General features: G+C 46.4%; 1 protein-coding gene across 1 annotated transcript in view; it reads left to right on the top strand.

The window, feature by feature from the left end:
* The first annotated feature begins 5,499 nt into the window (after window positions 1-5,499).
* The window catches only part of LOC139464244 (uncharacterized), a 49,494-nt gene continuing 27,154 nt past the window's right edge, over window positions 5,500-27,839 (top strand). Inside the window, exons 1-2 of the mRNA XM_071245767.1 lie at window positions 5,500-5,669; window positions 20,118-20,721. Of these exons, the coding sequence (XP_071101868.1) occupies window positions 20,593-20,721 (129 nt within the window). The 5' untranslated portion in view covers window positions 5,500-5,669; window positions 20,118-20,592. The remainder of the gene's footprint in view (window positions 5,670-20,117; window positions 20,722-27,839) is intronic.

Raw genomic sequence — 27,839 nt, 5'->3', positions numbered from 1 at the left:
ATAAAATTCGATTTGCAGTTTGTATGTGAAGTATAGGCAGTAACTGTAAAGTACGATACATTAATTAGGCAAAGCACAGTTTAATAAACTTCATCTCTTATATTTACAGTGAAAGACACTGAGAAGAGTACATCAAGGAAACAGTGTCGATAGAAGCCAAGAAGTTTCAGGTCATTTCTCAGGAAGGTTCCTGGACATGTCTGTCACGTGACTAACTTCCAGCGTTACTACTGGTTGGAATAGATCACATGCCGGCCTAGTGGTACTACGCTGGCTGCCGGCCGCAAAGAACTCTGGGTAGGAGAGTGGAAATAGATGTGGCGCTGCCATGGATACACACCTGTAGATGCAGTCTACTTTCTGAGAAGATTTTGTAAGCAACCTTATAACGTAAATAAATTTTATTTGATCATCTTGTAAATATCACCAAAATGCATTCAAATATGTTTTCATCGGAATTTGCATTCAAAACGCCAAATCATGTTATGTCCGTGTGAAGTACGACTGGCGGTGTACGTAAGAGTGGAATTTTATTTGAACGTATATAACGGAATAATAACTCATTTTCTTCTGGGACCAAACAAAATGTTGAACGTTGTGAAAGCTGTAAGATGGCACTGGTGATGGACGTCATTCCTCCGAGGAGAGCTGGAAGAGGAGATGCTAAACCACGGGCCCTCGGTGCCAGCTGTGATCCTGGTCCAGTTTGTTGTTGTTGTTTAACGCGGCACTCAACAATATTCAAGCTGTATGACAGCGGTCTGTAAATAATCGATTCTGGACCACAGTCCAGTGATTGACATCATGAGCATCGATCCACGCAATTGGGATACGATGGCATGCATCAACCAAGTCAGCGAGCCCGACGAACCGATCCCGTTAGTCGCCTCTTACGACAATCAAAGTCGCCTTTTACGGCAAGCATGGGTTGCTGGAGACCTATTCTACCCTAGATCTTCACGGGTCTCGTCCAATTCAAGTTCATCATGTGACTATATAGGTTGTGTACCGGTTGCGTATTTCTGTTCTGTCCCTGATGTCCTGTATATGCATGTTTATCATTAATATTCGAAAATTCATACATTACATGTCATTGATTACATGACAAACCAAGAAGTATTGCCAGTGCAGATCTGGTATTCGAAGCACGATCTTTCTTGCACGCCCAAGGGACATAACTCTGCACAGAGTACTGCAGCGCTTCAGTCGGTAACTTCGTTTGTGTCTGACATTCCGGTTCAGTGCTGTCTGTTGTATCAGTTTCGTTATCGACCAGGGCGCAGTGGACCAATGCTGTCAGAGCGCCTTGTTACGCTCAGGCAATTTTATTTATTATTAATTGTATTGAATTTTATGTAAAGTTAACAATTTGTTGGTTCGCCTTGACAATCAGTTTCAAATATCACCGAGCCACAGAGACTTTTGTTGCCGTTAGCTGTATTCCTCGTTGAACAATTAGGATAAACCAAGCATTCGTTCTAGAACAACACAATTAACATAATAATTATTCATTCGTTCGTTCGTTCGTTCGTTCATCCTGCATCCATCCATCTCCTTTCGGTCTGTCGCCATTCGTCTTCACCTACATACTGTTATTCTGTACAGTCGCGTACTTACGTAGAGGGGAATGTCCGAGTAACTCTCCATTCCTTAAAAATAATGGAGCAGAGGCCCCGCAGGGGCCGAGGCCCATTATTTTTAAGGAATGGAGAGTTACGAAGATATTCCCCTACTTAAAACTCATCCCTACTTTTACACTTTGACAAAATATTCTGTAGTTGAAAATATTTGAAACATTCAAACGCTGCTTCAAGATAATGTACAGTTGACAAGCAACTCTCCATTCCTGAAAAATAATGGAGCGTTCAAACAATAGAATGCCGTCACAGATGTGTTTTAACTGAAATGAAGAACGCTATCATGATTAGACATTGCGGATGAACACATATACACCATCCTATGCCCGATTGTATTGACTGAACAGAATGTACTTTACACGTGAGTGACAGGTGCACGTGTAAAACATATCAAACATAGTTTATAATTCCATATTATATCCATTCTCACCAGTTCTCAACTCAGCAACTCATTCTCATTCTCAACTTGAGGTTTCATTAATACTCCGAGGGGTCGGTTTAGTAGATGGGTGGGTGAAGCGTTCGCTCGTCACGCCGAAGACCCGGGTTCGATTCCCACGTGGGTTAAATACGCGAAGCCCATTTCTGGTGTCCAATCGCAGTGCGAGCTCACGTGTGCGAAATACGCTACAGTCGGAAAGCGCACGTTAAATCTTCTATATCAGTCAGTCAGTCAGTGCGAGCTGAAATATTCCCAAAGCGGCGTAAAACTCTACTCACTCATTCCTTAATACTCGAGGGATCCATTGTTCCTTTTTTATATTTAACCTTATACGTATATCTATATTTGTAAGCTGTGTGTTAGACTAGCTACAGTTTATGTTGATAAGCGCAACACATGCATGCCCATTGTCCTGTGTATAGTTGGATATACAACACCCGATAAAGACGTTGTATTCCCACTTGCCGCTCCTAGCGCAATTTAGTTTGCTGTCAATACGGAGAGGGTGCTTGGGTGATGTAAATATACTTGTTGACGCAGCGTTAAGAAGATCGAGTACAATTCTTCAAAGAGATTATGTTGTGTTGACTTGACACATGTTGGAACCTTTAACTTATAAGTTGTAGGAAGTGAATTCTATTTTCACTACTGATGACTATGAGAGGACATTGTTAAAGTCTTAGTATGGTGAAATATACAACGCATATCGAGCATGTAAACAACTTCTTTGAACTGAAGAGAAGGCTAAACACTCCAGTCATATGTAGATCGTTATTCATAACAAGTTCATGTTTATTACGCATATCAAATACTGCCGGTAGCTGCTATTATAAGTCGGTACTTATACATGCACTGATGCCGTCATATAGCTGGAATATTGTTGAGTGTGGCGTTAGACAGACAAACACGCACTGATGCCGTCATATAGCTGGAATATTGTTGAGTGGCGTTAAACAGACAAACACGCACTGATGCCGTCACATAGCTGGAATATTGTTTAGTGGCGTTAGACAGACAAACACGCACTGATGCCGTCATATAGCTGGAATAGTGTTGAGTGTGGCGTTAGACAGACAAACACGCACTGATGCCGTCATATAGCTGGAATAGTGTTGAGTGCTTGGCGTTAGACAGACAAACACGCACTGATGCCGTCATATAGCTGGAATATTGTTGAGTTGCGTTAGACAGACAAACACGCACTGATGCCGTCATATAGCCGGAATATTGTTGAGTTGCGTTAGACAGACAAACACGCACTGATGCCGTCATATAGCCGGAATATTGTTGAGTGGCGTTAGACAGACAAACACGCACTGATGCCGTCATATAGCCGGAATATTGTTGAGTTGCGTTAGACAGACAAACACGCACTGATGCCGTCATATAGCCGGAATATTGTTGAGTGGCGTTAGACAGACAAACACGCACTGATGCCGTCATATAGCTGGAATATTGTTGAGTGGCGTTAGACAGACAAACACGCACTCATGCCGTCATATAGCTGGAATATTGTTGAGTGTGGCGTTTAACAGACAAACACGCACTGATGCCGTCATATAGCTGGAATATTGTTGAGTGGCGTTAGACAGACAAACACGCACTGATGCCGTCATATAGCTGGAATATTGTTGAGTGTGGCGTTAAACAGACAAACACGCACTGATGCCGTCCTATAGCTGGAATATTGTTGAGTGTGACGTTAGACAGACAAACACGCACTGATGCCGTCATATAGCTGGAATATTGTTGAGTGTGACGTTAAACAGACAAACACGCACTGAATACTTGTTATAGTAACATTAAAACACCACAATTCATTTTAAAAAATGATTATATTAACGATCAACAACAACAACAATAATAATAACAAAAATAATAATGACATTAATAATATGAAAAAAGAAAACACTACTACTCTAAGACCGCCATCCTTACTACTACTACTACTACTACTACTACTACTACTACTACTACTACTACTACTACTATTACTACTACTACTAACGGGATCGGGTGGTCAGTATCGCTGACTTGGTTGATGTATGTCATTGTATCCCAGTTGTGTAGGTCGATACTCATGATATCAGTCACTGAATTGTCTGGTCCAGACTCGATTATTTACAGACCACCGCCATGTAGCTAAATACTGCTGAGAGCGGCGTTAAACAACAAACAAGGAAAATCTAGGAGCGCCATCCTCAATAAAATAATGATGATAGGAAAAATGCAGATTTTACAACTATTTCCTAGACATGGCATATTATATGAAACTAGTAAACATATTCTGGATGTTAAGATAATGTTCACAGTTCTATATTTTTGAAAAAATCACATCGCAGTGTCGTTTTATGGTCGTTATTGAAGTGCACCCAAGTCTGCCACCTTTACGAAGATCATTGTTCGAATGCCGAAAGAGGTCAAACATACACGATATATTTACGTGGAGTAAGTTAAGTATGATTTACTTGTGTGAGTAACGCAGTGTAGTATTAAGTATGGGGAATTGCGTAAGTGGCGCACAGAGTATGATAGGCCGTGGGATGTAGCCATGCTTCATTTCTCTCCCGTGATACGTCTCACTGATATAAGCCCAACACTCGTCAGTGATCCGACAATTTCTTGTGGAGGTGCAACTGTTTGTTGTTTGGTTGTCATGACGACAGACTTCAAACTAACCGAGAGACACCCTCACCCTGAGCCACGAGCAAAACGTAAAACCGATTAAGGGCTATGGGGGTCAGTACATATGCTTAGAGTTACAACCCTGAACATGTATATTCCATAAAAGCTTTGGTCAGATGTAGCAGTAACCTGAAACCAAGACTATACTGAACATGGGCATTCAGCCTCTCAATTGTTACCTCCCTTAGATATTATTTTTTTAATTTTTTTTTTATAGATTTCTAATTTTTTGTTGTTGCAATAACCAATCAGAAATAGTAAACTAAAGAGGATCGGGTATATGTTATATCATACACCAGTTATCTCCCTTTGATACATATATATTAAGCTGTTAATTAACGTTGTTTATTCAGGTTCCGGGTGGAAACTCCGATGGGGGTATTCTGTGTAAATGGCCCAGATTACATGATCTTGACACAATAAAGCTTTGTCATGAAAGTCACATTGACAGATATTGAACTGTGGTATAACACACGCTGAATTAATTCCGCACGCGTTCTAGCTGTTGTTTTGCAAATCACGTTAAATGACCAGGCTTGACCACTGGGATATCAGGGGATATTAGTGATCAAGGTGTGTTACGCTTCATATACGCCGACAGCGGTAGGCGACTCTCCACACCAGCGCAGTAAGAACCAACAGCGTTCGAGATTTGGTCGTGATTGACAGGTGCTTGTTCGTTTGACTGACAGGTGTGTATTGCAGAGCGAGTGAGTTGGGCAAGGGAGACTTGTCATTGACTGTGGAAACATACCGTTTAGGTCACAGAACATTGTGCAGCTGTAAATCACGGCATGGACAACGCGAACATAACGTGATCTCTTGGAGTCAGTGAAGACTATATCCATACCGACTGATTAGATTTGTGTTCTCGGGGAGGAAAATAACGCGCGTATGGCAACAAGGTAAGTTTAGCTATAGTGGTCTATAGGTTATACAGGGGTGTGGTGGGGAGGGTATGTGTGGGGGTGGGGTGGATATGTGGGGATGCGCTGGTTTTGCTCTTTAAAAACGAAACATGGGGCGGAGGGGGGGGGGGGGGGGGGGGGGGGGGGCTCTACAGTTTAGATTATATTTCTATATTAGAGGATGCGATTTGTCGGATTTCACATTTTTGAACTTCTTTAATGAATTGTCATGAAGACGGGTTTTCGAACCACATGTAATTGGAATTTCGGGGTTTACTGTATCAGTGGTGGGTGATAGTGTTCGACTCCGACTTTGTATTTGGTGATAAATCATTTTTCATTAGCAAACATACATTCGTGATCAGTCACAATGAGAGTGTAAGATGGTGATGAAGGGTTTGCATTTCAGTATTTATTTCCACGACACAGATGCACATGTTCCAATGTCATGGGGAATAGGATAACATTGTAATCACTCAGAAAAATGTCACGCGGGTACCACGTTCATGTTCATGGGATAGGTATACTTTTTTCTTGTCATAGACCCCCTTCCACCTCCGATAATAACGACTGCCACCCCTAGCCGCTAGGGATTGCCGATAGGTCCCCAGCAACCTATGCTATCCCCAACATGAAGCCGGCACGCCTGATACACTGTTTGTTGTTTTACGCCGCACTCAGCTATATTCAAGCTATATGACGGTGGTCTGTAATAATCGAGTCTGGACCAGACAATCCAGTGATTGACATCATTAGCATCGATCCACGTAATTTGGATACGATGACATGCATCAACTAAGTCAGCCTGACCAGTCGATCCCGTTAATCGCCTTTTACGGCAGGCATGGGTTGCTGAAGACCTATTCTACCCCGGATCTTCACGGGTCGCCTGATAAACTGAAACACTGCTCCACGCGTCCAGACAAAATGTTACTCCGGAATTCCAGCCTAGTTCGGCAAGGGTTTAATCTGACCTTTATAGTCAGATTACATCCCTGCCTCGGGAAGATTCAATATTGCTGGAATATTGCTAAAAGCGGCTCACTCACTCACTCACTCATACTCCGTGGTGGAATTTGTACGAAGTAACCTGTATAAAAAAGGTTGGCTTGCCGTAAGAGTGATTTGTGATCATGGCTTGTCTGGTCAAGATTCGATCGTTTAGTTGCTGGCGTGATATATCTGCAATATTGCTGCGAAGAGTGCGGCGTAAATCAACACTCAGTCGATTCCTTAATGGAATTGTACAAGATATCCGTGAGATATATTTCTATCTTCATATAAAAGTGTAAATAACACAGAACCACACACAGCACACTAACCGCAGCTCTGAATAACTATGACATACTTCCTATTTCTATACTGTATTGTTTATGTAGATCCTCTCACCGCCGTTGCAATACCCTTAACACCTTCCTCAAAAGTTCTGTAGTCTGACCCGTGAAGGAGTGGTCGGGTAGCCTACTGGTTCAAGCGTTCGCGCGTCACGCCGAAGACCCGGGTTCGATTCCCGACATGGGTACAATGTGTGAAGCCCATTTCTGGTGTCCCACGCCTTGATATTGCTGGAATATTGCTAAAAGCCACGTAAAACATTGCTAAAAGCGGCGTAAAACATTGCTAAAAGCGGCGTAAAACCATACTCACTCACTCACTTACTAACCCGTGAAGACCCGGGGTAGACCTGGCCTTCAGCCTCCCATGTTGTTTCAAATACATCGAATAACCATTTCTTGTTGGTTTCATTTTTAACCACCATCAAACATGGGTGTAAACTTTCTTTTGTCCTGTAGTTTACATGATATCTTCCCAATGACAATATAAATAACCAAACATCTTGTTGTAGTTGGTCTCACAATCCCTGAACCATATTTTTCCTTCCGCCCAGCCATTTCTGAAACGCCAAAGCCCTAAACGAAGCAAGTCTAGATTTTCCTCATGTTCAGGTTCGTGATCTCCCATCTTGAATTGTTTGATAGGCATCACATAGAAGTTGACGGATGACAAAGTGGACGCAATTCATGGATGACAACGTCTTTAATTACTGTATAGGCGATGTTCAGTATAGATTCTTATACCGTTGTCAAGCAAGATCTCCCACCTCACTGGGTCTCCTTTTCAATTCAATTCAGTAAACTACGGTTATAACGAACACGCTTATAACGAACTTACGGATATAACGAACTTAGCTTTTGGTCCCGACTAGTTGCTGTAGTTATGCTGTATATATGCTTATAACGAACTGCGGTTATAACGAACTAAAATTAGTAGTCCCTTTGAGTTCGTTATAACCGTACTTTACTGTAAATCGAGTTCTTTATTTCTATCAAAATTACATATTTTCAGAGACTAAGCGTTTGTCTAACCTTACTGGTGGCATTTTCATGTAGTCCCAAAATACAATTTGACTTGTGAACATATTTTTCACGCCAGTACACTTGTCGGCACTTGTCTGTCGGGTCTGTAGGAGTTAACTGTGTTTGCTGTGTAACGCCGCACTCAGCAACATTCCAGAAATATGACGGCGGTGGTTTATTGTGGTACTTGTGTACACAGTAGTAAACTTATCAATGTCATTAAACAATATAAATAAACTACGTTTATAACGACACGCTTAAAAAGAACTGACGGATATAACAAACCTTTTTTTGTACCGGTCATTCTGTGTATATGATGCATAAATGCTTATAACGAACAACTGGTATAACGAACTAAAATTAGTGGTCCCTTTGAGTTCGTTATAACCGAGTTAGTTCATTTCATGTTATAATTTACTTTCAGTTATCAGTAAATTAATATGATCACAGTTCGTTTGCATTTGAGTACAAGTATATATACTACCCAAATGAAGTAAAGGCCACCCGAATCTACAGCAATATGATTGTTTGTTGTTTAACGCCGCACTCAGCAATAGTCCAGCTATATGACGGCGGTCTGTAAAGAATTGAATCTGGACCAGACAATCCAGTGATTGACATCATTAGCATCGATCAACGCAATTGGGATCGATGACATGCATCTACCAAGTCAGCGAGCCTGACCACCCGATCCCGTTAATCGCCTCTTACGACAAGCATGCCGCCTTTTACAGCAAGTCATGGGTTGCTGAAGACCTATTCTAACCTGGATCTTCAGGGGTCCAACATGATGAGGGAGGGTTCTAGTGGTTGCCGGAAAACCTCGTGTGCCACTGCACCGGCATACGTCATCAAGTTGAAACAGTTTCTGGTGTTTTTACTTGGTTTTACCCTGAATAGTTTTGTGAGCCTGACCACCCGATCCCTTTAGTCGCCTCTTACGACAAGCACAGCCGCCTTACGTCAAGCATGGGTTGCTGAAGACCTTTTCTACCCGGTCTTCACGGGTCCACAATGTGAAAGAATCAGATGTTCTTTAACTTCTTTTGATAAGTGTTATTGTCATTATGTTTGTTGGGGGGAAATTTCTACCATTAACAACAATATTATTTTTATGGTAAACGTGGTTTCTACATTAACCAAATATAAGTTGAATTTAAAGAGTAAATAAGCATCATGAAGAATAAATGAACTCTATATTCATTAGGAATGATTTCGCAGTTACACGTGTGGCATGTTAAACTGCGGCATGGTATCTCAGTGAGCTAGCACTATAAATCGGCATCAGTCCGGACTAGTACAAGCAGCCACACAAACACACACACGTACAAGCACGTCGCTATATGAGTGCAATAATCTTGGACGCGACGTTAAACCCCATTTCACCTCACCTACACGCATAGCATAGACATCCGTCACACAGTCCACAACTATTATGACCGATCTTCTGTATGGCCTCAACATCACGATATTTTTTGTTTGTGTAAAAATATAGATGCCACGATGTTTCAGGGCACATGTCTGCACGTGACCACGTGGCCAGCATAACGGGTCGTAGTATGTGCAGGCTTAGTAGACATTATTTGAGCAGAGCTTCTGACATTCGCTCTTCATTACATGGTCCATTTTCTGATTTTTTTCTAATAATTTGTATATGAAACACTAACTCCTTATTGTTGTTATTAAATGTACAAATCTTTTCAAGAATTTTACATTTATCACATTATATTTGGCCGTACGTAGACCATAATTGAGTATTGTTTCGTCGGTGGACACACTCTTTTTCGCGCCAAATAATACCGTATCTCTGTAATTTTCAAATATCCTATCAATTTTTTTCACTTTCATCCATTTAATAAAAAAAACTGACCCAAAATGGATGGACAGTTGGGCAGTGAAAATAATAATGTTGTATTGTTTCCGACACTCCACATCTGTTACAGTTATTACTGGTCTTGATAACGAAATACAACTTTCTGTGTTTCATTTCTGTTTTGAGTTAACGGCACCACGTTATTAGGACATGCTTAATGAAAATATGGTTTATACCTCCTACAGAATGTTTTTTCCAGTGTCTCCACTTTGTAATGTGGAGGCGCGGTCGGGTAGCCTAGTGGTTATATGTAAAGCTCGTCACGCCGAAGACCCGGGTTCGTTTCCCGATATGGGTACTATGTGTGAAGCCCATTTCTGGTGTCACCCGCCGTGATGTTGCTGTAATACTGCTAAAGCTGAGTAAAACCATACTCTTTCACTCACTCACTCACTCACTCGTAATGTAGCTCAGTCACACACCAACTCACTCACTCACTCACTCACTCACTCACTCACTCACTCACTCACTCACTCACTCACTCACTCACTCACTCACCCACCCACCCACTCACTCACTCACTCACTCACTCACTCACTCGATCACTCACTCGATCACTCACTCACTCACTCACTCACTCACTCGATCACTCACTCACTTTATCCCGAGGACAGTCGGGGAGTACATGGACTCTGTATAAGTATGGCAGGAAGACAGACACTGGACACCTCCACGATACAGTTGTACACACACGTCAGTCAAGCAAAGCCACACTGCTGGAGCAGCTTTGTCTCAGTATTGATGTCGGAAATAAAGTTGTGTGGGAAACATGCGTTCGTACAAAGGTGTCAATTACTTTAAAACTTGGGACGAGTTGAAATCAATTTAAGGCATTAAAAAATCATAAGTGTCAATGTATCATTGTCATGAAAAGGTCGACATGCTCGCCTTGGCGTGACTAGTCCAAGGGTTATTGGGTGTTATTGGGACATATCTTCCATAGAATACAGAAATTGTGCCCTCGGTTTAACACAAAATAAATTGTTTGCTGGATGCTGACCAATCCACGACTTACACTTGTAGGATGATATTATTAGTACACGTGTGTGGATGCACTCCCCTCCGCCACTCCACACTCTCCTGTGGCACCCCATCCCTATTTCTCAATCTCTTGGAGTCAAAATTACTCAATTTTTCGAGACATGGCAGATTTCATTATGCAATTGACAGTCTGCGCTCGGTGTCTCCGTAAGTAAAAATCAATGCCTTATTAGTTGTCACGAACAACAACAAAGTGCACTTAAGTCTGTATGCGGGAACCCTGTAAAGTTATTACTCATAAAATTGATTTTTTGTTTAACGCCAACCCAGCAATATTCCAGCTATATGACGGCGGTCTGTAAATAATCGAGATTGGACCAGACAATCCAGTGGTTGACATCATGAGCATCGATCCACGCAATTGGGATTCGATGACATGCATCAACCAAGTCAGCGAGCCTGACCACCCGATCCCGTTAGTCGCGTCTTACCATAAGCATAGTTGCCTTTTACAACAATTATAGGAGCCATTTACGGCAAGCTTGACATGTGGGGAACACGGGCGGCCAAATGGTGCAAGGCACGAAGTTGTGTCCCCTTGACCCACCAGGATCTGCTGGTCATGGATCAGTCAGATCTTTCCCGTGCTCCAGGGTCATAAACGTTTTCGACCTCCACCATTTTATTCGTTCAGTGTAATAACTGGAACACTATTTAAAGCGGCGTTGACCCAACTCACCCATTGAAATTGTCATTCTGAAGAGCCAGAATCAGCCTGTTTGTAGTCTGATGTTCATTAGGATACAGTTATGTTTAATTTATAGATCACGCTAAATAAGACGGTATCAAAGATTCCGTAGATATTTACAATACGATACCACGCTATAGAACGACGATACCCCCTGGCCTCTCATACATTATACACGGGACCCGATCAAGATAGATTTATTGGTTGAATACAGATACAAGGATCATATCAACATAGTTAACATTTGTTTATTCATTAGTCGAATGGTTCTACCTCAGTTAATCAAGCCTGCACGTTATTGTTGGAGCGTACATGGAGATAACCTACTTAGACCGTGAAACTCCGCAGAGGCGACCGATACCGTTATCGTTCGCTCTTCACGCTGCATGCCCAGGTTTGGTTCGGACATGGATAGAATATCTGCCCCAGTCGTTTTACTGTACAACTATTCCTAAAAAAGCCGTAAAATACTACTTTCTTTCGTTCCCTTTTTAATATTATTTTTTACATTACTACGTTCCCTCTGTCGCGATCCTTTTGACGCCGGATCCGGATCCTTTCGCGACTCCATCGCGATCCTTTTGACACCGGATCCGGATCCTTTCGCGACTCCATCGCACCCGTGTTGAGTGATATTGATGGAGTGGTGCATTAGCATACTCATGTATATTGATTCGTATTAACAATATTGAACGTTCCTATTCTTCAGACGGTCGACATGAGTTTGTTTGTTTGTTGTTTAACGCCGAACTCAGCAATACCCAGCTATATGACGGCGGTCTGTAAAGAATTGGGTCTGGATCAGACATCTCAGTGATCGATATCATGAGCAATTGGGAAACGATGACATGCATCAGACAAGTCAGCGAGCTTGACCACCCGATCCCGTTAATCGCCTCTTACGACAAGCATACCGCCTTTTACAGCAAGCATGGGTTGCTGAAGACCTATTCTAACCTGGATCTTCAGGGGTCCAACATGATGAGGGAGGGCTCTCGTGGTTGCCGGAAAACCTCGTGTGTCACTGTACCGGCATACGTCATCAAGTTGAAACAGTTTCTGGTGTTATTACTTGGTTTTACCCTGAATAGTTTTGTATAATCCGGTTACTTGGTTCACAAAGTCTTTCTCAAATGTCAGGCTAGAAATAAAGCTAATAAACTGAGAATAGTCATTATAACTTGACGATGAATTATTCTTTACGTGGAATCTGACGTGTGTTAGGAAACTGAGGAAATTATTTCAGTCGAGTTTACTGATTCGCGGGGACCCTGTTTGAAAATAGGTTAACAGCACTCAACATTGCTTGTCGAGAAAACTGACTTATACAAGGATAGTGACAAATACAAGGAAAGTGACATTATTGAAGGAAACTGACATATACGAGGAAAATGACATGAAGGAAACCGACCTGTATAAGGAAACTGCTCTCACGAGGAAACTTACCTATACATCTTAAAGGAGACTGACCTATACAAGGAAATTCGAATATACACGGAAACTTACCTATGCATGGAAACTGACCTTCACAACGACACTGACCTTAACAAGGAAACTGACCTACACATATTAAATGAGACTGACCTATACAAGGAAACTCAAATATATCAGGAAACTTACCTATACAAGGAAACTTACCTATACAAGGAAAGTTATCTATACAAGGAAACTGACCTATACATATTAAAGGAAACTGATCTATACATCTTAAAGGAAACTGACCTATACATATTAAAGGGAAAGTGACCTTTACAACGACACTGACCGATACAAGGAAACTGACCTTTACAACGACACTGACAGATACAAGGAAACTGACCTATACATATTAAAGGAAACTGACCTATACATATTAAAGGAAACTGACCTATACATATTAAAGGGAAAGTGACCTTTACAACGACACTGACCGATACAAGGAAACTGACCGATACAAATAAACTGTGCCACAAAGATAATTATCGTCCGCAAACAAATTACTCATCAATTCCAATCGATTATTGATGAAGTTCATTAAACAACATGAAAAACATCATTGATTGCCTATTGATTGCCCTACAAGGAAGTATACCCGGAGAGACGCTAGCTGGTCGTTCCCGGCACAGCGTCAGGACTCCGTGTTGACGTCTCAGCTCTGTACCTGTGTTGTAAGTGAGAACGAGAGTTCATCGACGAGAAACTGATGTCAGCACTGATCTCTTCCAGGAAGTATCAGTCGACACATCTGAACACCGTAGGTAGGGGTACAGTGGGGGAGTCAGGGGATGTCGTTAAAGTTGATAATCGAATCTGGATCGGGCAAACCATACAACAAAGCATGGACACAGGGACCTACGGGAGTCACCGGGCCAAACCACCCGAGTCAGTTTAGTCGCCTATTACAAGTAATGGCGTGCTGGGTACCTCTTGTATCCCGGAGGTAAACAGGTATAGAAGGGTGGAAGAGCTCTGATTATAGCATACAGTGAAATCCCGTTATTCCGGAAAACTCGCCACACCTACAAATTCTAAATGGAACGCCTTTTGCATACCCAACTGGACAATTCCCCACATCCAAGATCAGTTAATCATGCCATTTCTCAAACAGCCGTCCGCATTGACAAGGGCACAACTATGTACAGTTCAGAGTCTCAAAACTGGTAATTACATACATTGCCTCGCTCGTTCGCATTATACAGATACAAATTACTAAGTACCAAATCCAATCATCAACCTTTGCACGAATAACATTTGTTAACTCATTGTAATGGTAACAAGAACAATGTTACTTGACGAATCTGCTTGTGTGTTGTTTTCTTAAAAGAGTGAAGTCGGTCGCGTCATAGGACCGCCTCTGTGGTCTAGTGGTCGGTCGCGTCATAGGACCGCCTCCGTGGTCTAGTGGTCGGTCGCGTCATAGGACAACCTCTGTGGTCTAGTGGTCGGTCGCGTCATAGGACCGCCTCTGTGGTCTAGTGGTCGGTCGCGTCATAGGACCGCAACCATGGTCAAGTCGCGTCATATGACCGCCTCCGTGGTCTTGTGGTCCGTCGCGTCATAGGACCGCCTCTGTGGTCTAGTGGTCGGTCGCGTCATAGGACCGCCTCTGTGGTCTAGTGGTCGGTCGCGTCATAGGACAACCTCTGTGGTCTAGTGGTCGGTCGCGTCATAGGACCGCCTCCGTGGTCTAGTGGTCGGTCGCGTCATAGGACCGCCTCCGTGGTCTAGTGGTCGGTCGCGTCATAGGACCGCCTCTGTGGTCTAGTGGTCGGTCGCGTCATAGGACAACCTCTGTGGTCTAGTGGTCGGTCGCGTCATAGGACCGCCTCCGTGGTCTAGTGGTCGGTCGCGTCATAGGACCGCCTCCGTGGTCTAGTGGTCGGTCGCGTCATAGGACAACCTCTGTGGTCTAGTGGTCGGTCGTGTCATAGGACCGCCTCTGTGGTCTAGTGGTCGGTCGCGTCATAGGACAACCTCTGTGGTCTAGTGGTCGGCCGCGTCATAGGACCGCCTCGGTGGTCTAGTGGTCGGTCGCGTCATAGGACCGCCACCATGGTCAAGTCGCGTCATATGACCGCCTCTGTGGTCTAGTGGTCGGTCGCGTCATAGGACCGCCTCTGTGGTCTAGTGGTCGGTCGCGTGATAGGACAACCTCTGTGGTCTAGTGGTCGGTCGCGTCATAGGACCGCCACCGTGGTCAAGTCGCGTCATAGAACCGCCTCTGTGGTCTAGTGGTCGGTCGCGTCATAGGACCGCCACCATGGTCAAGTCGCGTCATATGACCGCCTCCGTGGTCTTGTGGTCCGTCGCGTCAAAGGACCGCCTCTGTGGTCTAGTGGTCGGTCGCGTCATAGGACCACCTCTGTGGTCTAGTGGTCGGTCGCGTCATAGGACAACCTCTGTGGTCTAGTGGTCGGACGCGTCATAGGACCGCCACCGTGGTCAAGTCGCGTCATAGCACCGCCTCTGTGGTCTAGTGGTCGGTCGCGTCATAGGACCGCCTCTGTGGTCTAGTGGTCGGTCGCGTCATAGGACCGCCTCTGTGGTCTAGTGGTCGGTTGCGTCATAGGACTGCCTCCGTGGTCTTGTGGTCGGTCGCATCATAGGACCGCCTCTGTGGTCTAGTGGTCGGTCGTGTCATAGGACCACCTCTGTGGTCTAGTGGTCGGTCGTGTCATAGGACCGCCTCTGTGGTCTAGTGGTCGGTCGCGTCATAGGACCGCCTCTGTGGTCTAGTGGTCGGTCGCGTCATAGGACCGCCACCGTGGTCTAGTGGTCGGTCGCGTCATAGGACCGCCTCTGTGGTCTAGTGGTCGGTCGCGTCATAGGACCGCCTCCGTGGTCTTGTGGTCGGTCGCATCATAGGACCGCCTCTGTGGTCTAGTGGTCGGTCGCATCATAGGACCGCCTCCGTGGTCTAGTGGTCGGTCGTGTCATAGGACCACCTCTGTGGTCTAGTGGTCGGGCGTGTCATAGGACCGCCTCTGTGGTCTAGTGGTCGGTCGCGTCATAGGACCGCCTCTGTGGCCTAGTGGTCGGTCGTGTCATAGGACCGCCTCTGTGGTATAGTGGTCGGTCGCGTCATAGGACAACCTCTGTGGTCTAGTGGTCGGTCGCGTCATAGGACCGCCACCGTGGTCTAGTGGTCGGTCGCGTCATAGGACCGCCTCCGTGGTCTTGTGGTCGGTCGCATCATAGGACCGCCTCTGTGGTCTAGTGGTCGGTCGCATCATAGGACCGCCTCCGTGGTCTAGTGGTCGGTCGTGTCATAGGACCGCCTCTGTGGTCTAGTGGTCGGTCGTGTCATAGGACCTCCTCTGTGGTCTAGTGGTCGGTCGCGTCATAGGACCGCCTCTGTGGTCTAGTGGTCGGTCGCGTCATAGGACCGCCTCCGTGGTCTTGTGGTCGGTCGCATCATAGGACCGCCTCTGTGGTCTAGTGGTCGGTCGCATCATAGGACCGCCTCTGTGGTCTAGTGGTCGGTCGTGTCATAGGACAACCTCTGTGGTCTAGTGGTCGGTCGCGTCATAGGACTGCCTCCGTGGTCTAGTGGTCGGTCGCGTCATAGGACCGCCTCCGTGGTCTAGTGGTCGGTCGCGTCATAGGACAACCTCTGTGGTCTAGTGGTCGGTCGTGTCATAGGACCGCCTCTGTGGTCTAGTGGTCGGTCGCGTCATAGGACAACCTCTGTGGTCTAGTGGTCGGCCGCGTCATAGGACCGCCTCGGTGGTCTAGTGGTCGGTCGCGTCATAGGACCGCCACCATGGTCAAGTCGCGTCATATGACCGCCTCTGTGGTCTAGTGGTCGGTCGCGTCATAGGACCGCCTCTGTGGTCTAGTGGTCGGTCGCGTCATAGGACAACCTCTGTGGTCTAGTGGTCGGTCGCGTCATAGGACCGCCACCGTGGTCAAGTCGCGTCATAGAACCGCCTCTGTGGTCTAGTGGTCGGTCGCGTCATAGGACCGCCACCATGGTCAAGTCGCGTCATATGACCGCCTCCGTGGTCTTGTGGTCCGTCGCGTCAAAGGACCGCCTCTGTGGTCTAGTGGTCGGTCGCGTCATAGGACCACCTCTGTGGTCTAGTGGTCGGTCGCGTCATAGGACAACCTCTGTGGTCTAGTGGTCGGACGCGTCATAGGACCGCCACCGTGGTCAAGTCGCGTCATAGGACCGCCTCTGTGGTCTAGTGGTCGGTCGCGTCATAGGACCGCCTCTGTGGTCTAGTGGTCGGTCGCGTCATAGGACCGCCTCTGTGGTCTAGTGGTCGGTTGCGTCATAGGACTGCCTCCGTGGTCTTGTGGTCGGTCGCATCATAGGACCGCCTCTGTGGTCTAGTGGTCGGTCGTGTCATAGGACCACCTCTGTGGTCTAGTGGTCGGTCGTGTCATAGGACCGCCTCTGTGGTCTAGTGGTCGGTCGCGTCATAGGACCGCCTCTGTGGTCTAGTGGTCGGTCGCGTCATAGGACCGCCACCGTGGTCTAGTGGTCGGTCGCGTCATAGGACCGCCTCTGTGGTCTAGTGGTCGGTCACGTCATAGGACCGCCTCCGTGGTCTTGTGGTCGGTCGCATCATAGGACCGCCTCTGTGGTCTAGTGGTCGGTCGCATCATAGGACCGCCTCCGTGGTCTAGTGGTCGGTCGTGTCATAGGACCACCTCTGTGGTCTAGTGGTCGGGCGTGTCATAGGACCTCCTCTGTGGTCTAGTGGTCGGTCGCGTCATAGGACCGCCTCTGTGGCCTAGTGGTCGGTCGTGTCATAGGACCGCCTCTGTGGTCTAGTGGTCGGTCGCGTCATAGGACAACCTCTGTGGTCTAGTGGTCGGTCGCGTCATAGGACCGCCACCGTGGTCTAGTGGTCGGTCGCGTCATAGGACCGCCTCCGTGGTCTTGTGGTCGGTCGCATCATAGGACCGCCTCCGTGGTCTAGTGGTCGGTCGCATCATAGGACCGCCTCCGTGGTCTAGTGGTCGGTCGTGTCATAGGACCGCCTCTGTGGTCTAGTGGTCGGTCGTGTCATAGGACCTCCTCTGTGGTCTAGTGGTCGGTCGCGTCATAGGACCGCCTCTGTGGTCTAGTGGTCGGTCGCGTCATAGGACCGCCACCGTGGTCTAGTGGTCGGTCGCGTCATAGGACCGCCTCTGTGGTCTAGTGGTCGGTCACGTCATAGGACCGCCTCCGTGGTCTTGTGGTCGGTCGCATCATAGGACCGCCTCTGTGGTCTAGTGGTCGGTCGCATCATAGGACCGCCTCCGTGGTCTAGTGGTCGGTCGTGTCATAGGACCACCTCTGTGGTCTAGTGGTCGGGCGTGTCATAGGACCTCCTCTGTGGTCTAGTGGTCGGTCGCGTCATAGGACCGCCTCTGTGGCCTAGTGGTCGGTCGTGTCATAGGACCGCCTCTGTGGTCTAGTGGTCGGTCGCGTCATAGGACAACCTCTGTGGTCTAGTGGTCGGTCGCGTCATAGGACCGCCACCGTGGTCTAGTGGTCGGTCGCGTCATAGGACCGCCTCCGTGGTCTTGTGGTCGGTCGCATCATAGGACCGCCTCCGTGGTCTAGTGGTCGGTCGCATCATAGGACCGCCTCCGTGGTCTAGTGGTCGGTCGTGTCATAGGACCGCCTCTGTGGTCTAGTGGTCGGTCGTGTCATAGGACCTCCTCTGTGGTCTAGTGGTCGGTCGCGTCATAGGACCGCCTCTGTGGTCTAGTGGTCGGTCGCATCATAGGACCGCCTCCGTGGTCTAGTGGTCGGTCGTGTCATAGGACCACCTCTGTGGTCTAGTGGTCGGTCGTGTCATAGGACCGCCTCTGTGGTCTAGTGGTCGGTCGCGTCATAGGACCGCCTCTGTGGCCTAGTGGTCGGTCGTGTCATAGGACCGCCTCTGTGGTCTAGTGGTCGGTCGCGTCATAGGACAACCTCTGTGGTCTAATGGTCGGTCGCGTCATAGGACCGCCACCGTGGTCTAGTGGTCGGTCGCGTCATAGGACCGCCTCTGTGGTCTTGTGGTCGGTCGCATCATAGGACCGCCTCTGTGGTCTAGTGGTCGGTCGCATCATAGGACCGCCTCCGTGGTCTAGTGGTCGGTCGTGTCATAGGACCGCCTCTGTGGTCTAGTGGTCGGTCGTGTCATAGGACCGCCTCTGTGGTCTAGTGGTCGGTCGCGTCATAGGACCGCCTCTGTGGTCTAGTGGTCGGTCGCGTCATAGGACCGCCACCGTGGTCTAGTGGTCGGTCGCGTCATAGGACCGCCACCGTGGTCTAGTGGTCGGTCGCATCATAGGACCGCCACCGTGGTCTAGTGGTCGGTCGCGTCATAGGACCGCCACCGTGGTCTAGTGGTCGGTCGCGTCATAGGACCGCCACCGTGGTCTAGTGGCCGGTCGCGTCATATGACCGCCACCGTGGTCTAGTGGTCGGTCGCATCATAGGACCGCCACCGTGGTCTAGTGGTCGGTCGCATCATAGGACCGCCACCGTGGTCTAGTGGTCGGTCGCATCATAGGACCGCCACCGTGGTCTAGTGGTCGGTCGCGTCATACCAAAATACGTTGAAAGTGGTACTAATCGTTTCCCTGCCTGACGCTCGGCAATAACAAGGACTGGTCGGCTCCGAGTCAGCATAATGTATCTGTGTAGGGTATCCATGGTATGATATCTCAGTGGGCTAGCTCTATAAAACTAGTCTGGACTAGGACCAGCAGCCACACATACGTGCATGCACGTCGCTCTATACGTGCGATAATCTTGATCGTAACGTCAAATCCCGTTACACCTCATATCCCCCCACCTCACCTCACCTCGTATCCCCTGCGGACAATTGCCACTTGGAACGTCTATGTTTTCATACAAAGGTACCGTTCTTAAGATTTGTTAATCCGAGCGCTTAATACTCCGGACAATTTCACTGCGGAAAAGTGTCTGGATTAAAGGGGTTCAGTGTGTACAGTGTTACATTCACATCAATACTGCAGAAACATGATCTGGTTTTCATAACATTCTCTTTTCCCAGGAATCTCCTGTGGCTTTTAACGGGACTCCAAGTGACCTTGAAACGTGATCCCCAAAGAGTTGTGACAAATCTCCGGACAGTGTGACACAGGAGGACTAGGTGACACTGTACAAGATAACCCACGCTGCCGTGACAGGCATACAATACAACGCCGTCATTAAGCCCTTGTAACGCTCGTTTATTCTTCCCCATCAGTCTGTTACCCTTTGTATCTGACAACATACGGGTGCACAGCGGGTGCAAGGGTAGAAGAACATTTTCAATTCCATCGTAGCAATTGTGGCGCCGTCAGGAAGAGAAAAAAGACATTAGCTATCATATAACTTGTGGTGATCCTTGGATCTCCATGTGACTGTCAGCGTATACAAGAGGGCTTTGGATTCAAGAGTTCAAACGTCAATGCTTGATTGAGCATTACACCTGATCGAAGGAACTAAACATTGACACGTGACGGATAGGTGTAGTCACGTGACGTATGTCTGAAGCGACCTGTGTGAAGGTGGAGGACGCCGTCACTTCGTGCGACATGACGACGCGGAGGCTGGCCGCTGGGTTTACTGCGGATGATGGCGAGGATGACATCCCCGATATTCCTGTACTCAAGGTAGGTTCACGGATAGAAATGTCACGTTGTATGTACATGGTGCCGGGTAGATTATGGGTGGACATGTAAGGTTGTGTGTACATGCTGCCGGGTAGGTTCACGGGTAGATATGTCACGTTGTGTGTACATGGTGCCGGGTAGGTTAGCGAGTAGAAATGTCACGGTGTGTGTACATGCTGCCGGGTAGGTTTACGGGTAGATATGTAACGTTGTGTGTACATGCTGCTGGGTAGGTTCACGGGTAGATGTGTCACGTTGTGTGTACATGCTGCCGGGTAGGTTCACGGGTAGGTATGTCACGTGGTGTGTACATGGTGCCGGGTAGGCTACGGGTAGACATGTCACGTTGTGTGTACATGCTGCCGGGTAGGTTCACGGGTAGGTATGTCACGTGGTGTGTACATGCTGCTGCATAGGTTCACGGGTAGATATGTCACGTTGGGTGTACATAATTCAACTATGGTAGGCATACCATTTCGGGTAGGTCCACAGGAAGGTGCCCGTGTGACAAGTTCACTTTCCAGCTGACATGTTATACCTGAACGCTTGCCTCCTAGCGACTGCTAATGTGTACAGTGTGTGAACCCCGCCCCGTCGCGACTCAGGAAAACACGTGTCACTGTGTACTTGACGTAATACCCTCAATCCAGGTCCAATGAATCGCGATAGTGAGTTAGTGAGCGCTTTTAACAGTATTCCAGTCATATCACGGCGTGTCAGCTTAATGTGGGAGGAAATCCTGAAGTGATGCAGGTCTCAGACGTTTACCACTTCGGTGAAACCACGAGCAGGGGTTTGGTGCTGACAAACAGAGAAACATTATTGGGGGGAACCGGGATTCGAACCCACAATCATAGATTTCTGGCGTGCCCAAGGGTGTGTTGTGATATGTCACCGACTCAAGTTTTGACCATCCTTGTTCAAGTATCTGACGATCAAATATAAATGAGACAGCTGAGACACAAGCGATCAATCTCAAAACATGCTTTGTCATGATGATTTATCAGATTTGACCACTTCCAAATATTTGTACAGTTAATGGTTAACAGGCCATTTTGAACATGGGTTGGCTACTGTATTTACTCATGTATTTATTTTTGCAGGAGATATTGTAATGTGTATGGGTGTACGTGCGTGCCTGTGTGTGTATGTGTGTGTGTATGGGTGTACGTGCGTGCGTGTGTGTGTATGTGTGTATGTGTGTACGTGTGTGTGTATGGGTGTACGTGCGTGCGTGTGTGTGTTTGTTTGTACGTGCGTGCGTGTGTGTGTGTGTGTGTGTGTGTGTGTATGTGTACGTGCGTGCGTGTATGTGTATGTTTGTACGTGCGTGCGTGTGTATGTGTGTACGTGTGTGTGTATGTGTACGTGCGTGCGTGTGTGTGTACGTGCCTGCGTGTGTGTGTATGTGTGTACGTGCCTGCGTATGTGTGTGTGTTCGTGCCTGCGTGTGTGTGTATGTGTGTACGTGCGTGCGTGTGTGTGTGTGTGTATGTGTGTACGTGTGTGTGTATGTGTGTACGTGCGTGCGTGTGTGTGTATGGGTGTACGTGCGTGCGTGCGTGTGTGTGTGTGTATGTGTGTACGTGCGTGCATCTGTGTGTATGTGTGTACGTGCGTGCGTGTGTATGTGTGTACGTGCATGCGTGTGTGTGTATGTGTGTACGTGCATGCGTGTGTGTGTATGTGTGTACGTGCGTGCGTGTGTATGTGTGTACGTGTGTGTGTATGTGTGTACGTGCGTGCGTGTGTGTATGGGTGTACGTGCGTGCGTGTGTGTGTACGTGCGTGCGTGTATACGTGCATGCGTGTGTGTGTATGTGTGTACGTGCGTGCGTGTGTGTGTATGCGTGTGTGTGTGTGTATGTGTGTACGTGTCTGCGTGTGTGTGTATGTGTGTACGTGCGTGCGTGTGTGTGTATGTGTGTACGTGCGTGCATGTGTTTGTATGTGTGTACGTGCATGCGTGTACGTGCGTGCATGTGTTTGTATGTGTGTACGTGCATGCGTATGTGTGTGTAATAGCTGACCAGACAATAATCAGAGCTTTACCCCTTAAGAACGTCCTTGACAATCTGCATAAATGAAATGTAAATAAATATATAACTAAATAAAGGGACGCAGGAAAGGGCGGACGTATCAGGCCTCATATCATGACGGGGGCGGTCGGGTAGCCTAATGGTTAAAGCATTTCCTCGTCACGCCGAGGACCCGGGTTCGATTCCCGACATGGGTACAATATGTGAAGCCTATTTCTGGTGTCCCCCGCCGTGATATTGCTGGAATATTGCTAAAAGCGGCGTAAAACCATACTCACTCTATGATATCATGTCGAATAGAGCCAGGTAATCTTTACTATCAGAAAGGTAAACGTAAGATAATTCTAAAGTTTGCCACATCTACGAGCGAGTGACATAACATCAAACATCGCATCTGTAATACCGCATCCAGACAGTGGCGACCATGTCAATAAACATTATTCCCTTAAGTAACCCACGAGTATGATAACGATTGTAAGCCCTTTCATTATGTAATCCACATTTTGATAGACCTGGTCAAGTTGCCCGCTCTGGACACGTACAATGCCAGTTCTACCTCACTGCCCTACTGTCGGCGTGTTGTTTAAGGGGAAATGGCATGGGATGGGTTGGTTGGAACACTGTTTTTCGAGACCCGTAAAGATCCGGGTAGAATAGGCCTTCAATAACCCAGGCCTGCTGAAAAGGCGACTCTGCTTGTCGTAACAGGCGGCAAACGGGATCGGGTGGTCAGGCTCGCAGATTTGGTTGATGCATGTCATCGTATCCCAACTGCGTGGATCGATGTTAATGATGTCAATCACTGGATTGTCTGGTTTAGAATATTGCTGAGTGCGGCGTTAAACAACATCAAACCAACAAAGACACTGTTTGTAGGCTAATATAGACACGAATCCAGTGTCAAGTTCCTACATCAAAGTGTACAGCATTGTGGTACGTTTCTATAGACTCTCGTAACGGGAGTAGGACACTGCTTGTTGTCGGGCTGTTTACACGAACGTCATTACATCACGCGAGACCTACTTTGTAATTGTATTTGCACTTAGCATGTTGTATAGTATTACGATTAGTTATCTGGAAATGTCATAAACCCCAATATTTACTGTCACGACTCCCTGTGTGCATTACGTCAATATTACTGCTCTCATTCAATATGTCGCCTGTTTGGCCCTAGGTTGTTGCCAGTGCAATGTATTGACTGGTCCAGGGTGTGATATCGTTCTCACCTAGAAGCAGCTGCGCCCTTCATTAACAATAAATCAGACGCTAATTATATCAAGAAAAGAGCATGTAAACTTACACCTTGTAACCTGCATCGTAGAGAGGCTCTCGATGGGGATTCCTGACTTGAACAGTTCTCCTGGAACAGGTGACGTAATTGATCGGGTAGTCAGATATCACATTTGCAAGAGCGAATCTCTTTGAAAAGCTACAAATAATTGTTTTTGGTTGTTTTGTTTTCTTTCTTTGTTGTTTAACGCCGCATTATGTAATATATACCAGCTGTATGACTGCGGTCTGTAGGAAATCGAGTCTGGATTAGACAATCCAGTGATTGATATCATGAGCACCGATCCTTGCAATTGGGATACGATGTCATGCATCAACCAAGTCAGCTAGCCTGGCCACCCGATCCCGTTAGTTGCCTCTTACGTCATACAGCCTCTTACGTGTCCATACAGCCCATTCCTATATATACACACCCACGGGTCCATACAGCCCATTCCTATACACACATACAAACGTGTCTACATAGCCTGTTCCTATATATACATACCCAAGTGTCTATACAGCCCATTCCTATATATACATACCCACGTGTCCACACAGCCCATTCCTATATATACATACCCAAGTGTCTATACAGCCCATTCCTATATATACATACCCACGTGTCCACACAGCCCATTCCAATATATACATACCCACGTGTCCATACAGCCCATTCCTATATATACATACCCACGGGTCCATTTAGCCCATTCCTATATATATACATACCCACGTGTCCATACAGCCCATTCCTATATATACATACCCACGTGTCCACACAGCCCATTCCTATATATACATACCCACGTGTCCATACAGCCCATTCCTATATATACATACCCACGTGTCCATATAGCCCATTCCTATATATACATACCCACGTGTCCATACAGCCCATTCCTATATATACATACCCACGTGTCCATACAGCCCATTCCTATACATACATATCCACGTGTCCATACATGTATGTCCATAACTATGTGTCCATATATCCAAATCCGTTCCTGTGCGTCCATATCCACGTGTCTATAAATAGAACAGTCAAACACCGTTGTGTCGAAGTTGAAGGGATCTACTTACACACCTCGAGTTATACGTGTTCGATATACCCAAGATTGATAAATACAGAGGGAATACGCAAGGACCATGATTTTACTTCCAGACAACCGTAAGTTCGACACAACGGTGTTTGACTGTAAATGTCCATATGCATGATATCTGAAGAGCCAAATGGCATTACACTGCGTAGGAATTTCGTCTGTGTGTAGTTTGTGCTTTTAGTTATAAGGTTACGTGTAGAAATCAGGCATTTTTTACTTTAAATTAAATGCTCTCCATGCACCCCAATCCACGAGTCCCTACCCCCAAGCCAACCTCCTTTACCTCTTTCGAACTATTTAATAATCGGAGGGGTAGGGATGGAGGGACGCGAGTTGGAAGTTTGGATGTCCGTTTGAGACATACTTCAATCTCATTAAAATCAGACCTTAGTTCTCGCAACCGCTAAACAAAGATCTGAAGACATCCCATTAGGGGTCGCGTCAGAACGACCTTTCATCCGACCAATCAGAGCGTCGCTTACCAGATTATGAAAGTGACAGTCGGAATGTGATTTCTAATCATGCAACCTCGAAAACTTTAACACGCGGTATTCCGAACGATAGTTACAGGTTTAACGACTGAATCCATACAATCTAGACCATCTATTAGTCATTCCAGAATGTTCTTTTGTTCAGGTTTCAAATTTGTAATCGAGAATTTGTCAAAACATGTTTCGAAGCGTAGTCGCCATTTTGAAATTAGTGCCGTAAAGCACGAGAAAGCTGCCTTCTGACTGGTCACTCCATTGGTCGGTCAAAGTTCGCGCACGATCGTTCTGACCTGACCCCGTAATGGGATGTCCTCAGATTTTTGTTTAGCGTTAGCGAGAACTAAGATCTGATTTAAATGAGTTTGACACATACTTTTATTTCACTCATTAGTCGCTGCATCACATCACACATTTGTGGTTTCTGAAAGAAGACGATCATTTTATTTGGTATCATAGCAACACAGCTGTTCATGTGGAACAGGGGCTGTGGGTGGGCCAAGTGATAATGTGTTTGCTTGTCACGCCGAAGGCCCAGGTTCGATTACCAACAGTACAATGTTTGTTTGTTTGTTGTGTAACGCCGCACGCATCAATATTCCACCTATATGACGGCGTTCTGTAAATAATCGAGTCTGGATCAGACAATCTTGTGACTGACATCATGAGCATCTGGGATACGATGACATGCATCAACCAAGTCATCTAGCCTGACCACCCGATCCCGTTAGTCGCCTCTTATGACAAGCATTATCGCTTTTTATGGCAAGCATGGGTTGCTGCAGACCTATTCTACCCCGGATCTTCACGAATCCACAGTACAATATGTGTAGCCCATTTCTGGCGTCACCCGCCGCGATATTGCTGGAATATTGCTAAAAACGGCGTAAAACAAAACTCAATCACTCATATGGAACATCCAGTTGGCCAATCATTGTGTGTCAGTAAACGTGAATGCAATTGATATTTCCAGCAATTTCTGTAGAAACCTACACCCCTCCTCCCTAGGAGAGAGCCCTACACATATACAGTTAAAATATAGGTAATGTATGTAACTTAATGCAACAACATAAATAACGCGCTTGTTCACAGTATAGACACACACAGCATAACAGAGTCCAAAATACGCATTTCTACACGTACAACCAACATAATGGAATTCCAACAATCAGCCCTCTCTGTGAGGGTGTCACACACAGTGTGACACAAGGACATAACGGTGTTTAATTGAACCCTGATATAATCTGGCAACACTGCCGACCACGCTGAGGTATAACATTACAAGCAGGGGTTATTGTTGCTGGTCTCCTAACACACGGCGAATAATGGCCATTGTTACAACTGTGTTCATGTAGACATTGTAGAATTGCTGTGAAAATGGCGCTTTAATTACCTCGAGGTATGTGTTCTTGAGGCCATGTTTGTTTGTTGTTTAACGCCGCACGGTAATAGCGGCTGCCACGCCTAACTGGTAGGGATTCCCGACAGGTCACCAGCAACCTATGCTATCCCCAACATCAAGACGGCGCGCCTGATAAACTGTTTATTTGTTTGTTTGTTTGTTATTTAACGCCGCACTCAGCAATTTTCCAGCTATATGACGACGGTCTGTAAATAATTGAGTCTGGACCAGACAATCCAGTGAGTGACATTATGAGCATCGATCCACGCAATTGGAATCGATGACATACATCAACCAAGTCAGCGAGCCTGACCACCCGATCCCGTTAGTCGCCTTTAACGACAAGCATAGTCACCTTTTACAAGCAAGCCTGGGTTACTGAAGACCTATTCTACCCCGGATATTCACAGGTCGACTGGTCATTAATTACAGCGAGGTTTTCGATGCACCTGTGTACTGAAAATGTTTATCCTCCCCAATTGCACGTCATATTCTATAAAGACTTTCCCCAAGTGTACATTTTATTTCTTGACCTTCATATGTGTCTTATTTTTTAGAATTATTAATTATTCATATCTCCATTTTAGAGATAAACCTACTGTATTTTGTGAAATTTAAGACAGGCTAACTAAAGATTAAGTCCATCTTTTCCATCATTTAATTAGCAGCCATTGTTATATGCGTCGATGCATGGGCTCTCGCTAGCTCGATATTTTCACAGGCAAAGTTTGTGTGTGAAAAGGCATGTTAGTTTTGAGGTATCTAATGGAATTAGATACCTGATTTTTACCAAGCAGAAACAAGCATTCTTCAA

Source organism: Haliotis cracherodii, unplaced genomic scaffold (genome assembly GCF_022045235.1).
Source record: "Haliotis cracherodii isolate W230 unplaced genomic scaffold, xgHalCrac1.p SCAF_17, whole genome shotgun sequence".
Taxonomy (NCBI): domain Eukaryota; kingdom Metazoa; phylum Mollusca; class Gastropoda; order Lepetellida; family Haliotidae; genus Haliotis; species Haliotis cracherodii.
Note: the sequence above shows the minus strand (reverse complement) of the source record. Positions and strands in the feature narration are given on the sequence as shown.